General features: G+C 56.2%; 3 protein-coding genes across 3 annotated transcripts; 2 read left to right on the forward strand and 1 right to left on the reverse strand.

Moving 5' to 3' along the window:
* Window positions 1–35: 35 nt before the first annotated feature.
* Window positions 36–2724, forward strand: CCMA1212_006233 (THO complex subunit 1; the record flags this gene model as incomplete). The annotated part of the gene is made up of 5 exons (XM_073703466.1): window positions 36–311; window positions 368–1167; window positions 1214–1364; window positions 1423–2322; window positions 2473–2724. 5 exons carry the CDS (start codon window positions 36–38, stop codon window positions 2722–2724), a joined length of 2379 nt encoding a protein of 792 aa, XP_073557974.1.
* A 544-nt stretch (window positions 2725–3268) lies between these two features.
* Window positions 3269–4613, reverse strand: CCMA1212_006234 (Eukaryotic translation initiation factor 5; the record flags this gene model as incomplete). The annotated part of the gene is made up of 2 exons (XM_073703467.1): window positions 3269–3556; window positions 3621–4613. 2 exons carry the CDS (start codon window positions 4611–4613, stop codon window positions 3269–3271), a joined length of 1281 nt encoding a protein of 426 aa, XP_073557970.1.
* A 6409-nt stretch (window positions 4614–11022) lies between these two features.
* CCMA1212_006236 (uncharacterized protein) lies at window positions 11023–14273 on the forward strand (the record flags this gene model as incomplete). The annotated part of the gene is made up of 3 exons (XM_073703468.1): window positions 11023–13177; window positions 13252–14103; window positions 14173–14273. 3 exons carry the CDS (start codon window positions 11023–11025, stop codon window positions 14271–14273), a joined length of 3108 nt encoding a protein of 1035 aa, XP_073557972.1.
* Between the last annotated feature and the right edge of the window lie 166 nt (window positions 14274–14439).

The following is a 14439-nucleotide window of genomic DNA, read 5'->3' on the forward strand; positions in this document are numbered from 1 at the left end:
GTGGATCTCGTTCGCCTTGCGCGGTTGTCGCCATCATGCCAGCTCTCGACATCGAAAACCCCGGCGTTCCAGCCGTGAGCGAGTTCGAACATCTGCTCACAGAGCTCCTCGACGAGGCCTCGGCGGCGAAGCAAACGACCACCATCGAGCCGGCGCTCGTGAAGTCCGACTTTGTCAACATCCACGACCGAGTTTCCGCTTCGCTCGCCAAAAGTGCGGAAGTAGAGAGCAATGTCTCGGCCGATTCTCTCAGATCCCGGCAATTCGCCTTGGTGGAAACAGCGGCTCGCGATTTCTTCAGCAAGCTCATCGTAAGCCGAGAGACCACCTTTGCCCGCCCCAGACGTCCAGCACTAATCCCATGAAGGCGACAACGTCAATTGATAGCCCGGAATTTGTCAAGATGTGGAACCTGCTGGATATCCTCTCTATCCTGTCCGACGATGGCCAATGCGACCCTGCCCTTCTGTTCTGGCTCGTGGAAGAGCTTCTCGACAGCCAGACCGTCGCAGGATGCCGCATAATATTCGACTTTCTCGAATCGCGCCGAGAGCGCATCACGGCCAAGCATTTCAAGCAGAAGAATCTTGTCATTCTTCGAACCTGCAATGAGCTGCTGCGGAGGCTCTCGCGCGCAGAGGACACGGCCTTTTGCGGAAGAGTGTTCATCTTCATGTTCCAGAGCTTCCCGTTGGGAGACAGAAGCTCGGTCAATCTACGAGGAGAATACCACGTCGAGAATGTCACCAACTATGAGAGAACGGAAGACGACAGCAAAATGGAAATTGACACCCAGACGGACACTTCAAAAGAGCAGGGCGATTCCAAGGCTGCTACAAAGAACGGCGCCCAGGATTCGAACAAAGCTCTGGATCCCGACACGCTCTACCCCATGTTCTGGTCCTTGCAGGAGAGCTTCAGCCAGCCGCTAAAGCTCTTTGACACTGGCCACTTTACAAAGTTCAAGAGCAGCTTAGAAGCCACCATAACAGCCTTTCAAGCCATCCACGACGACAGCATATCCTCTTCAAAATCGATGGAAAATCTTAAGAGAACTCTGAAGCGAAAGAGAGACGACGACGGGGCCGAGACACTTCCCGAGGCGTTTAACCCCAAGTACCTCACCAGCAAAGACTTGTTCCAGCTCGAGGCAAGTATCACAATGTGGTATACGCAAGCGTCATCAGCTAACGATACGGCCGACTCAGATTAGCGATCTTTCCTTTAGAAGACACGTCCTTGTGCAGGCTCTCATCATCACCGACTTCCTCTTGTCTCTATCAAAGGAGGAACGCGAGAAGCGAACCAACATCAACATTTCCAACAAGTCGGTCATCTACCCTGATCAACTCAGCGAGGAAAACGTAAGACCCTGACATACCGCCATCCCTTGTACTTCTCTGCTAACGTTTGGCTTCGTAGACAAAATGGGCCACGGACATGAAGAAAGTGATATCAGACTACCTCAAGCAGGGCAGCGACGGGCCATACTTTTTTCGCATGGTAGAAACAGTGCTGGCTAGGGACAAGAACTGGGTCTTTTGGAAGATGGCCAGTTGTCCGCCCATCAAGCGCGACCCGGTCTCGGCCGAGAGCTTCGTCGAGGCCAAGGAGGCGGCGCAGAAGATGGCGACGAGCAAGCGCCTGCGGCCGAACCCGCTCAACGCCGTGCCCCTCGACTTTCTCGCCAACGGGGACGAGGGCCAGGCGCTGGAGAAGCTCAAGGATCCCGAGCGCCATCGGCTGCCCGAGCTAGAGGTGTTCAAGGGCAAGATTGCGGACGACGACTTTGAGATTGACATGCCGACGAATAGCCAGACCAAGGCTGCGGCCGTGGCTGGCAAGGCGAGCAAGACGTGGAGGGCGCTGCGCATAGCTGCACGCTTCAAGCTGGCGTCTTTCGACAAGATTGACGATCCCAAGAACGTCAACATCATCTTTGAGGATGAAGCCGAAGGGGACGAAGACGAAGCCGATGCCGAGCCGACAGCAAGCGAAGAGGACATGCCCAGCAATCGCGAGCCAATCATTCTATCTTCAACATCAGGTGTCCACACGTCTGCGCTGAGGGAGAAGCTCATGACCGACCGCAAGGGCGTCTTTGCGCCTGTTGTGCGACACGCCGTGCGCGAACCCGAGGGCGATGAAGTCAACGGCAAGACGTTCCATTTCGTCAAAGCCCAGGAGTTCAATCAGCTAAGAGACGGCGATCGGTTGGTTGAGTACGGGACTCGTGACGGGGTGGACTATGGGACGAGCAGCAAGGCCGTTGAGGCTGTTGTTGAGGGGGGCAAAGTTCCCATTATTGAGCTTGATGTCGAGGTATGTTCCCCCTAATATCATCCCCCTTTGCACTCACACCCTCAACACTGCTCTATTCACTCTTCGTCCCCTCCTATATGCAATCCTCTCATTTCACTCATTTACGCTCTCACCTATATATCGTTCCTCTGGCTAACGAAATCAATCCAGGCCGCCCAATTCGCCAGAGACATGGACTTTTCCGCACGCTACATCCTCATCAAACCATCCTCTCCCCCCACAGAACCCGACGACGAGTCCAAGATAAAGGAGCTCTTTGACACCGTCATTGTCCACGAAGACGATGATGTCGAAAAGACTGCTGAGCGAATCGCAGAGTTTGTATACGCCAAGGCGGAGACGAACGGCGAGGACGCGAATATGGCTGATGCCCCGGCCGTCGATGGCGAGACCGAGTCTTAGCACGGCTAGAGAGGTTTAGACAGAGTGAGAGAGACGAGCGAGGATGGGGTATTTGTACGATATGATGGATCACGTTTTTAAAGGGGAGCCTGGATCTCATTTACACTGAGGGTTCTTTTTCATATGGCTGCATCTTAAAGAGTGCCACGGGCCACGGATAGCGGGCATAAACGCCCTAAGGCGTCAAGATAGGATACCAATTCTTCATCGTCACAAGCGATTCTTCATCATCACGAGGACACGTATAGCACGAGTGTCAGAGAGTGGAATGGGCGCTTTGCGATTCAATGAAACAATCTGGCTAAATACACAAAGTCCACTGGTGACAAGCCCAATACAGAGATGCGTGTGGGTACAATGACAAAAGAGCCATTCGTATATGAAACCCGAGTCCATCCTTGTCAATTCCTGCGACGGCGGCTAGCTGCTGAAGCCTTTCGCCCCTGAGTGAACTTGCAATCTGAAGAAAGAGAAAAAGAGCGAAAGGGCACCTAGCAAATAACCTGAGACGGCCGCGTCATTGATGGAAAACAAGACGACGATTTTACTCGTCCTCCTCCGAGGATTCCTCCTCGTCAGCCTCCTTAAGCCAGTTGATAAAAGGCTCGGCAGCCTTGCGGACCTTGCGAGAAGTCGACACGTCGACGTACTTCTTGCTGGCCTTGGAGCCCCAGGGGATGACCACCTCCTCGCTGACCAGGTCGTGGTGGTAGTACAGCTGCAGGACCTTGACGACCTGCTGGTACATCTCAGGGTTCTCCTTGCCGAGGCTGCCAATCAGGCGCTCGGTGCCACCAAGCAGGGCCTTTTCATGCTTCTCAGAAGTGACAAACTGTGAGAAGGAATTAGTCAACGTGGTTCATCTTTGTTGGGGACGACAAATGCGCGAAACTCACCTGCTTGAGCATGCTGGCTCGCTTGGGGATCTGGGCCACAATGTTCTTGTCAAAAACGGTCTGCACCAGAACCAGCACGGAACGGTGCTTGGACTCGATGCCGAGCTCCTTGGCCTTGACGTAAATGTTGATGGAGTCCACGTTGTCAATGCCGCCCTTTTCTTCGGCCTGCTGATTGATCCAGTTGCCAAACTCGTCGTAGACGGTGTTGCCACCGCCCTCGCCGTCCTCATCCTCGTCTTCGCCGCCGCCAATGTTGAGCTTCTGCTTGAGCTCGTCGGGCAGCTGAGCCTGGCGGGCCTTGACGGCCTCGGGGGTCATGTCGACAGCCCATTCGTCTTCCTTGACCTGGACGTCGTTCTTGCTGGCGGCAGTGATTGCCTCGGCCTGCATCTTCTGGAACTCGTCATCGCTGACGTCGCCGTTCTCGGCGGCCTCGTTGGATCCATTCTCGGAGCCATCTTCGCCGCTGCCTTGGCCGTTCTCCTTGGCAGCCTGGCCGTTCTGCTTGGCCTTCTTGGCGGCACGGCGCTCAGCCTTGTCCTTCTTGCCCTTCTTGGGCTGGTTCTTGAGGATGAAACCGCTTAGCTTCAGGCGGAGATCGACGTCGGTGCGCTGACCGCAGGCCTTGCAGTCGAGCACGATGTGGTCGTCCTTGATGACGACGTCGGTCTCGGGGTTCTTGCACTTCTTGCAGAGCACAAACTTGTTGATGAAGCCATCGAGGTGATCCTGCAGCTTGGCGGCGTCGTGGGCGCCGTTGATGATCCAACGGTCGTCCTTGGGGTCGATGTTGGTCTGAGCGCCGAGCTCGAAACCAAAGTACTTGATGACATAGGAGCCAGGACGGGCAAGGGACTGGGCGACGCTGGGCAGGTTGACGACAACAGTCTTGATGCCGTTGCCTTTGCCCTCAATCTTGGTCTGGATGCGTTCCATCTTGTAGCGATAGAAAGCATCGCTGACATCGCGGCGAACGTTGACGAGAGCCATGGTGACGGTTGTAGATGAGGTGGCAGGATAAGGTGCTTGAAGATTGTCAAGGTTTATATTGACGAGGCGAAGATGGGCTGATTTGTGTCTAGGACGACGATATCGGCATCAAGAAGGCTCGAGAACGAGAAGATGACGATTGTTTGAAGATTGGCGCCGGATAGAGCGGACGGACGGGTCGAGGACGAAGAAGAGAAGCTGGGAAATCTCAACAGTGATGCGTACTGGACATGTGGCGGGCCGGACAGATTCGCGACTGCAGTAGGATAGGCATGAACTCGGAACTCGAGGGCAACAGGCTAGGATCAACCGTCGGATCTGATATCGGGACTGCTAGGTTTCCGCGGTATGCGAAATAGCTGCAGCGTGAAGAATCGTCTGGATACGGTGGCGGAATCGTGCTGATACATAAACAACAATGTACCGGCGACTGGGCTGCTAAGTGGGCAGGAGTGCTGGGAGATGGACAGTCGAGGGGATTGACCAGAAAGTAGAGGAGAGGATGAAGCTGTCGGCAGAAGGCCTTTGCGGTTGTTGTTCGATGTCTTGTGTGGTTGTTGTTGATGCCAGAAGCAATGAGATGGGGAAAAAAAAGGTGCGCTGCGACCGGCAAAACAGTCAGCAGGCCTGATGGATGGTGATTTTACGCGGGCAAGACGAAGTGCTCGGAGAATCTGACAGATGCAATATCTGACGGAGTCGATGCAGAGAAGACGTCGAGTTGTGTTGGGTGAGGGGGGAAGAAGGAAGAGGAGGAAGAAAATGTGCAGAAAGTGCTGCCGATTTTTGAGCCAGGCAGAGAAATCCAACAAGTGGGGGCTCGGAGTTGTCAGCAAAAGCGGGTGAAGGATTTTTTCTTTTTTTTTTTTTTCTTTTCAAACTTGTCAAGGGTCCGTGTCTCGTGGCTTGNTTAAACTCCTACTATAATTTTTCCAAGGGGTCTTTTCAGTGAGTCGGGGGCAAAGGCGCTGGAGACTGGCGGCTTAGCGGAGTGATTTGGGGCGATTACCGGCAAAAGCCCGCGCGGGAACGTACCGGACAATGACAGCCCAGGCCTCGGCGTGTCCGCTAATGCAGCCGCTGGCAGCAGGCCGTCGCCTTTGCCTAGGTGCGTCTTCAGCGCATCAATGCGGTGCTTCTAGCGCTATAGCGGCATGTACAGGTACCCGACCCGACATTTAATGGATCGAAGAGATGAATTCCATTCCACATCATCGCTTTGCAGAAAGTGCGTGCGTCGGATCATCTCCGGATAGCGGCAGTCCGGCGTTCTCTCGCCACGAGGAATCGGCGTGTGCTCGCATCCGCTGCCAGGACTGGGTGAATATGGGGACATGACTGCTTCGTACAAGCAATGCAGTCGAGCTGCAAGTATCCATCCAACTCCGAGGCGGCAACGACAGCGCATGCATATGCTAGCAGGTACCTGATCAGGTGAGCACGGTTACGGGTACGAGATGCCATCTTGTCTGTGCCCTGGACGCACATTTCGCCAATGTTGAACACGGGCGAATATCCCAGTCTGCAGTTGCTCAGCTGAGATGGCTGGGACAAACATCACGCCACTAATCCAACCAAAGAAAGACACAGAGCAACGAAGGAGAAGCATCTTGACATTGCTTGTTTTGCTGCTCGGGGTTTGAAAGACCGGACTTCGGGCTTAAGGGCTTGCAATTAGTGCCCAGCTGGGCGCATGCAGATCAAGCAGCTGCTGGCCAACGACGTTGTTTGGTCGGCGACTGGACTAGAAGGCCAAGCACTGATGCCCCGATATTGCCGGGACAGCTGGCGGTTCGCGTCGGGCAATGACAGGAGACGTGGTTCCTTGGAGATGCGGAGTGCATGGGCAATTGCGTTGGTTTGTCTGTCTTGTGAACTTGAATCTGGGCTCGTGATGATGCTTCTGTGTCCCTTGTGCCACTCCGTATATGCCACGAACTGTGTGACACTATTCGCATTGCGCAAACTGACCTGACTCTACTCTATACCCTGACTTGTTCGCCGTCTCCTGGAAGAGCGTGGAAACGCAAAAGGCACTTTTGCCCTATTGGTCGTGCTGAGATGAGCTGGTCCGACATGGCCATTGCCTCCTCCTCCATGGACTCGTGCGGCGTCGTGCTATACCTGGAATAAACATCCCGCAGCAACGTCTTCATCTCCACGAGAGCCAGGCTAATATTCCATCGTCAGTCAGCCACTATAAATCAGGATAGAGGCCAGAAAAAAAACTCACTGCTTCCCAACGCAGCCTCTTCCTCCGTTGGAAAACGCAAACTGGAGCCTCCGCCGGCCCGCATCTCCTTGCGGCTCCAGCCAGCGGTCAGGGTTGAACCTGTCGCCGTCAGGAAACATTTCCTTGTTGAGGCGATGGACCGAGTAAGCCTGACAGCTGACAATCGTCTTCTCCGGCAGCCAGAAGCCGTCGATGGAGCGGCCGCCCTGAGGGACGTACCGTGGCAGCGACATTGGGATCGGCGGGAAGCATCGCAGACCCTCGTTCACCACGGCATCCAGATACGGAAGCCGGTCAAAGGACGTCTCCGGGTTCGCTCGCAGCTCGTCGGATAGTTTCCGCTGGAACGGGAGCGAGCGAGGCTGGGACAGCTCCCACATGAGGAAGCACAGCCCGTCGCCTGTGGTGTCGATGCCCGCTGCCATATGATCCAAGCATTCCGCTGCCTTGTCGATGTAGTCAAGATCACCCGTCTTCTCGTCAAAGCGGCTCATGAGGGTGAACGGCGCCGTGCCGCTTAGCTGGCTGGTTTCCAGGACATAGTCGTCGGCCAGGGGCGTTTCACGCGGCTTTGCGAACAGATACAGCACCTTGGAGAATAGGCGGTGCAGAGTAGGGGCGTAGTGCGAGATGAGGCGGTCTATGAGCAGGTCAGAATGAGCGTTCAGTCGAATGTCGTAGACGGCTCGACTTGCTCTGCAGGCTATCGTCTGCTGCTACCTGGTGCATCATTTCCTCATCCTCCTTCTTGCCGATGCAATCTGTGCCGAAGGGGTGGAATAGGTGGTGCGTAATGCAATCGCAGGCATATGCGTGCAAAGCTGGGACAGTCAGTGTCTGTCTACGTGTAACTCTCTAGAGCTATTCGAACAAACCCATCTGAAAACAGGTCACGTTAGCCTGAAGTTCTCAGGAACTCCTTGATGTAACGCTTTCTCACTTACAAAGATGTCTGATACGCCTCCTGGAGAAGACACACACCGCCGCACAAACTTGGAGGACCGCTCTTGAACCCCTGCGACGGAGGCACTCTTCATAATGTTGCTGTTGGCATAACGGTCGGCCAGAATCCTTTTTCTCTTGGCGTGCTGGTGCATGTTAAAAGAAGGGTTCAAGGGTGATTTGTAGCAGCACAACATACGTCTGCCTTGTTTAGTGTGGTAAACATGGTCCTATAGAACCGTCAGTTGCTGGTCAACAGACAGTTAATACGGGTAGAATGAGCTCACCTTCTCCCATATATCTTGAACAGATCGTAGAACTCTGTCTTGTCGTAGCCGCTGCCTCCGGAGCAGTAAATCTCTTTCAATGCCTCCCAGGACGTGAACGAGACCTCGTTTGGGGCGATGCGAACCACAGGCCCATATTGTTGGTGAAGCTGGTGGATGTAGACCGTTCTCAGAGCCTTGATCTCTTTCCATTTGAGAAGCAGGGAAGTGAGTCTGGATACTGCCGGGCCTGGAATCTTGCTCAAGGGCGATCTGAGGCGTCGGAGCAAGTGGACGACCAAGAGCAGGGCTGCTGCCCCTATGAGGAAGATGGGAGACAGCAGCAGCATGATGACCTACGAGAGCCTCATCCAAGCAATGGAAAGTCGCGGATGACTTCAAGACTTCAATTCCTTAGGGAACAAGATGAGACTCAATCCAAGAATAAAGACGTCGTGTTTCTTATCATGGTGACGATGCCGTTTGAGTTTAGTGCCACTCATCCTCACCAAAGCCTCCGTGAACGGCTCTCGACAAGCCCCGCTAGAGCAGTTCAACTTCCCCACGGAACCCCGCAAAAGCAGCGAGAGCTTGTCCATCCAGGAGCTCAGGATATGGAATCAGGTGGTTGATCGACTTTGCCATTAACGGACAATGCTGTGAGAGAGTATTGACACTTTTGGCTTTGCTTCCGCTGGTGGTTTGGACGATACTGTGGGCTGTCTCTTCGCAGAAATGGGATCTGATCTCTCAGGCATGGAATTTTGCAGTGGGGGAAACAGTAAATTCTCGTGGATGGATTGGTTTACAAAACAAATAATATGGTCCTGCCGCATGAGAGCCCGAGTGGCTGAGGTCCTAATACGACGTGAAACTGCTTGGAAGAGACAGTGATAATGCAACCTTGACTGCAAGCAGCTGCTGTGCAAGTCATGCCGCCATACGCACAATCAAATGAAGAGATTTCCATATTGCACCAATTTTTAGAAACATGATAATTAAGATGAGAGCAGCAAAGGATAGCTGCACCGGACCAGTTGCTTGATTCAGAGCGCCTCACCTGCATGATGTGCAGCACAGCCGGACCGCCGACAATCCTCATAGGCCATCATGTCCCGGGTTATCAGTTCTTGAGCTTCGGGATATCTGCAGATGGAAAGACTGAGAAATGCAAGTGCGGGTAGAGTGCCAATGAGGGCCGTGTTTGGCTGTTGCTATTCTAGGGTATATCTACCTAACGGCCGTGCATGCATTGGCTTTGCAGGGACGTGCAGGAGGTGGATGTATGCATGCGAAGAACAGGTTTCTGCAAGATTGGGTCTGAAGATGGGAGCAACTGAGGCATGTTCATCAAAATCTTCGTGACGACTGAATTGAAGCTCTGCTGCAGGTTGAGGGTACAAGGGCGGTGGATAGAACTGTTAACCGGCCCGGATTAATCCATGCTTGGCCGGACAATTTGTACACGGATTGTTTCAACTCGGTCTTAATTGACAAGGTCCTCTTGATCTCAGGCTCATCTCCCCGAAGGGCATCATCCTTCTCCCGCTCGACAAGGTAACGCTTGTGCTTGTGTCCGGGCTGCAAGTTCGTTGCTGCCATCCCATAGCTCGTACAGGCGAAAGTACTATCAAGATCCAGCCAGTACATGCATGGAAGACGGCAGCTGATGGCCCAGGACAGAAGAGACAGACAAGACAGACACGACATGGATTCAGGGATTCAGGGATTCAGGCCCAGTTGATGTTCTATTTATAGCCACTGATCCAGACACCCACTTCGCATGCTGGAGGAACCAGGCGTTACCCCACCCGAGCAAGGGTCGTGGCTCTTTGTCTGCTCGCTGAGGGTGGATGCTTGGATGGAGACAAGAGAATGGTTGGGTTCGGGTCCAGGCAGCCCTCGGATGCAATGGCGGACATCTTGGACTGTACGGAGTACTGACTGTACTGTAACAGCAGTTCGAACGTGCGAGGGTACCTCCATGTCAGCTCAGCAACAGGCAGAAAGGCGGGAGCAGCAGAGAGCGCGGGCAAGAGGCGAATATTGTGGACGAGACTAGACAAGCTCACTCAGCCTTACGAGCAGCCTTCTGGCTCTTGTGTGCTCGAGTCGGCCGCGACTCGAGATGCCTTCGTCCATGACTGTCCCTGGCTGAACCCGGATGCTAGGGCCTGATTGTTGCCGCTCTCGTCTGCTCGTCTTTGTCTTTCTCCCGCTCTCACCACTTCTGCTCCTCAGCTTGGACCTTCGTACGACTATCAACCGACTAGCAGGGCCCGGGCCACAGCCTGTCTGTCAACTTGTCAAATCACTCAAAGCGCTGCGCTCGCTGACAAGGAACCGTCTGCACCTCGTGTCGCGCGCCACCCCCGGCTGTCCAGCGCCTCGAAGAGCGGGTATTGGCCGCAGAGGAGCCCTTTGTTATCAATGAGCGACGCACTGTAATACACTCCACCGTGCCTCTTTTCCCCCCATCTCGACAAGTCTTGGGCACAGCCTTATCCCTGGACGCGCGCATCACCCGCGCGTCTCTTCAGCTCTCCCGCCGTGCTCCTGCTGTGTACCTCGTCGGCGGCGCCCAGTGTGCGCGGTACATGCCGTGGACGAGTCGGAGTTTCTTGCAACACAGCCTCACTCCCCGCCAACCTCTGCCGTCTAAGCCCAGGGACCGGACAAGGGGACCGACAAAGAGGACAGACAGACCATCGACAAAGCAAAGCAAACTGCTCAGCCTTGGCAAGCAAGCAAAGAAAGAGGAGGGGGACAAATCAAGGGAGCCATACGTGCATCGTCAAACACAGCTCGACGCAATTAGTGCTGGAACCCGACCCTTTGACAGCAGCAGAAACCGGCCCCCCTTTGTCACGCCTAAGCCGCATAGGCGAGGCCAGCTCATCATCAGATCACCGGCCTGGCGCCAAAAATAAAACCTGCGCAGCGCAGCCAGCGTCGTCCGCCGTCGAGGATGCCCAGCTTCGGTCGCCTGGGCAAGCACAGCAACCGTTCGCAGCACGCGGTTGCAGAGGCGTCGCCACAACAGCAGCAGCAGCAGCAGCAGCAGCCCGGAGCGTCGTCGTCGTCGTCTCCAGGTTCGACTACAAGAGCACCAGCGTCGACGGCTGAGGCAGATTTGCAGGACGCGACCCCTCGGTCAGCCTTGCCGCCGCCGAGCGCCCTCAGCTCCAGCGAGTCGTTTGCCATCGCGTCGCAGCTCCAGCAGCAGCAGCTCCAGCAGCAGTTGCAACAGCAGCAATTGCAACAGCAGCAGCAACAGCTCCAACAGCATCAGCAGCAGCAGCAGCCCGGCGCTGGTCCTGGGCCGCCTCTCCTGTATCACTCGGGCTCGTCCGGCGTCGGCCCCTCGCCTGTGCCAGTGCAGAACCCCGCCGCTGGGCCAGTTTCAGCGCCCGCTTTTGATGGCCACCAGCAGCTGCAGCAGCTCCAGCACCAGCAGCTCCAGCTCCAGCTCCAGCACCAGCACCAGCTAGGCCAACAGCAGCCTCAGGCCCAGCCGCAGCCGCAGCTTCAGCTTCAGCATCAACATCAACAGATCCAGCAACCACCACAGCAGCAGCAGCAACAACAACAACAGCAGCAACAGCAGCAACAGCCGCCGCCGCCGCCTCAACAGCAGAACAAGCTGCAGAAGCAACCGCCACAGCAACAGCATCAGCAGCAGCCCGGCGACTTCGCTGACCCCCCCGCCGCCCCTCGCCAGAGCCAGAGCCAGCGCTACAGCGCCTCGCTCCACCACCTCTTCAACGGCTCGCAGACGTCACTCCACGATCTCGCCGGCTACCTCCAGGGCCAGGCCGCTCCCTCCGCCTCGGCTGCCGCGTCCCAGCCGTCTGCCGCGCCCGAGAAGCGATCGGCCCGCAAGATCATCAAGGGCATCTTCTCCGGCCGCAGCCACGACAGCCACCGTGACCAGCAGGCCCCCGCCTCTGCCTCGTCTCAGTCGTACGACAACACCGCAGGGCTCGCCCGCCGGCCGTCCAAGCGCATCAGCAACAGCAACCCGCCCAACGTCAAGACGGGCCTGTCGCCGAACCCCGACCGCGATTGGCACACGCCCAGCTCGTCGGTCCATCAGACGTCGCCGCTGCAAGGAGTGGGCGAGGCTGACGAGCACGGCTACGCGGAGCACGACCAGTACCAGCAGCAGCATCAGCAGGACGGCCGCATCGACCCCCGGCTCTCCGTGTCCGCGCCGCTCATCAACACCATCCGCGACGCAGTCGCCCCCGACGACATCACATCGCCCTACGACGAGGCTTATCATCAGCCGCTACATCCCCCGCCATCGCAGCTGCAGCCCCAGCCCGCTCACGCACAGCTGCTTGCATCCCAGGAGTCCCTGCAGCAACAGCTACAGCTGCATCAGCAACAGCAGCACCAGTTTGAACTGCAGGTACAGCAACAGCAACAGCAGCAGCTTCGATACGACCCCCAGCAGGTCAGCTACGATCAGCAGGGCCATCATCAGCAGCAGCAGCAGCAACTGCCGCCACCACCCCAGCAGTATTACACCGCTAGCTCACCGCAAGATCAGTATCATCAGGCGACAGATCCGCGCATCGTCACCTTGCATCTGGGCCAACAGCAGCTGCACCAGCAGAACCCAGAAACCGTGTCCCAGCTGTCACGCGAGTCCCCTATCCCCGACGCGGACCAGCGATCGCTGAACCAGCAGCTGGAGCAGCAACCGTCGCCTGCCATCCACTACTCGGTGCCGGCTCAGGAATCTGTCTCGAGCATCCCTCTGCCGCCCGTCCAGCCGTCGAACCAGCAGCAGCAGCAGCAGCTCTCACAACCTACCATGGCACCACCTGGAGGAGGAGGCGCACCTACGAACCGTCGACCCGCTGACGCTGACAAGGCCCTCCCCGGCGCACCCCCAGGATTCCGTGTCACTCACACCAACTCCAACATGAGCCAGTTGCCCGGCCAGCAGCCTGCCGGAGGCGCAAGTGCTGGTGCTGCCGCTGCCGGCAATGCTGGTAACGCGGGTGCTCCTCCACGGTATGAAGCAGCGAGTAGCGATCAAGGGCGGAATAGTCCTCAGCCCTCGACCCACGAGCGCGACAGTGCCGAATCGGAAAAGGCTTTCAAGGAATTGCGTTTGTCTCCCTATCGCACGACCCCTTTGGGTATACAGCTTTTGAATGCCATATGCTAAACGTACCTTTCATAGTCACAAAGTACAAAAACGTCAAGCGCCTCTACTTTGATGGCAAGTCGCAGATCGAGCAGCTCAATGGCCAGGTCGAGCATCTGCAGAATGCCGTCGCCAACCAGCGCATGTCCCAGTCGCGGACGGCGCTCGATGACAACGAGTACGTCAACAGGTTCAACCGGCTCAACGGCGCCATCAACAACCTGTCGTTCAACATCCGCAAAGACTGGCGGCGCCTGCCTCAGTGGCTGGAGAATTTCGTTAGCCCGGACGCCCTTAAAACGGGAAAGCAAGAGATGACGGCGGTGGGCAGAGCCGTCATCACCAAGTGGGTGGTGGACGAGATCTTCAACAAGGTCTTCCACCCGGACCTGGACGCCGCCTTCAGCGCCCAGCTCAAGGAGATTGAGCTGCACATTCGCGGCAGTGCGTACACGATGCACAGCCAGGAGGAGTTTGACGCGCTGACGACCAAGGTGGTCAACTGGCGCATGGCGACGCTGGACGGCCTGCAGCACAAGCTCAGCTCGACGACGTCGGCGGACAACCGGCAATCGCTAATCACCAAGATGACGACCAACCTGGCTGCCCACTTGTACCAGTTCCTCATTGAGCCGCCGCCGGCCGGAGTGGAAGGCAGCACGTCGATGATTGTGGAGCTGGCCGTGGGCATCGCCGCCAACCTGCCGCGAGAGAGTCGGGACGTGACCATAATGTATCCGCTACCGGGAGACGTGGTGCAGGCGGCTTTCATGGAGGTTGAAAAGGGTGGGCTTCCGTCTCTGGACGGCCAGAAGGAGGGAGAGGCCAAGCCGGATGCCGAAGCAGACAAGGACAAGAATGGCAGCAGCGGAGATTCAACCAAGGCTGGTAAGCATATCTCCTTGCTTCGTTGTTTCCCAGCTCAACACCGACTGAGTTGCTAACACATTGATACAGGATTCCCCAAAGACGGCAGCCGAGTGCGATTTGCAGGATTTGTGGCTATCGAAGTAAGAGGGCGACAGGTCTTGATGAAGGCACCGGTATGGACATTGTAGAGGAGGTGATTTCGACAAGCAACACATCATGACAATGAGGAAGCAATGACCCTTTTCCCCCTTTTCCCCCTTTCTTTTCTTCTATCTTTCTTCTACGGAGGCTGGTACCGATGGCCCGAACGCATATGCATCTCATATAAGCGGTTGCTCATTCGCCAGTTCTCAT

This window comes from Trichoderma ghanense (assembly GCF_004382785.1).
Source record: "Trichoderma ghanense strain CCMA-1212 chromosome Unknown scaffold_7, whole genome shotgun sequence".
NCBI lineage: Eukaryota > Fungi > Ascomycota > Sordariomycetes > Hypocreales > Hypocreaceae > Trichoderma > Trichoderma ghanense.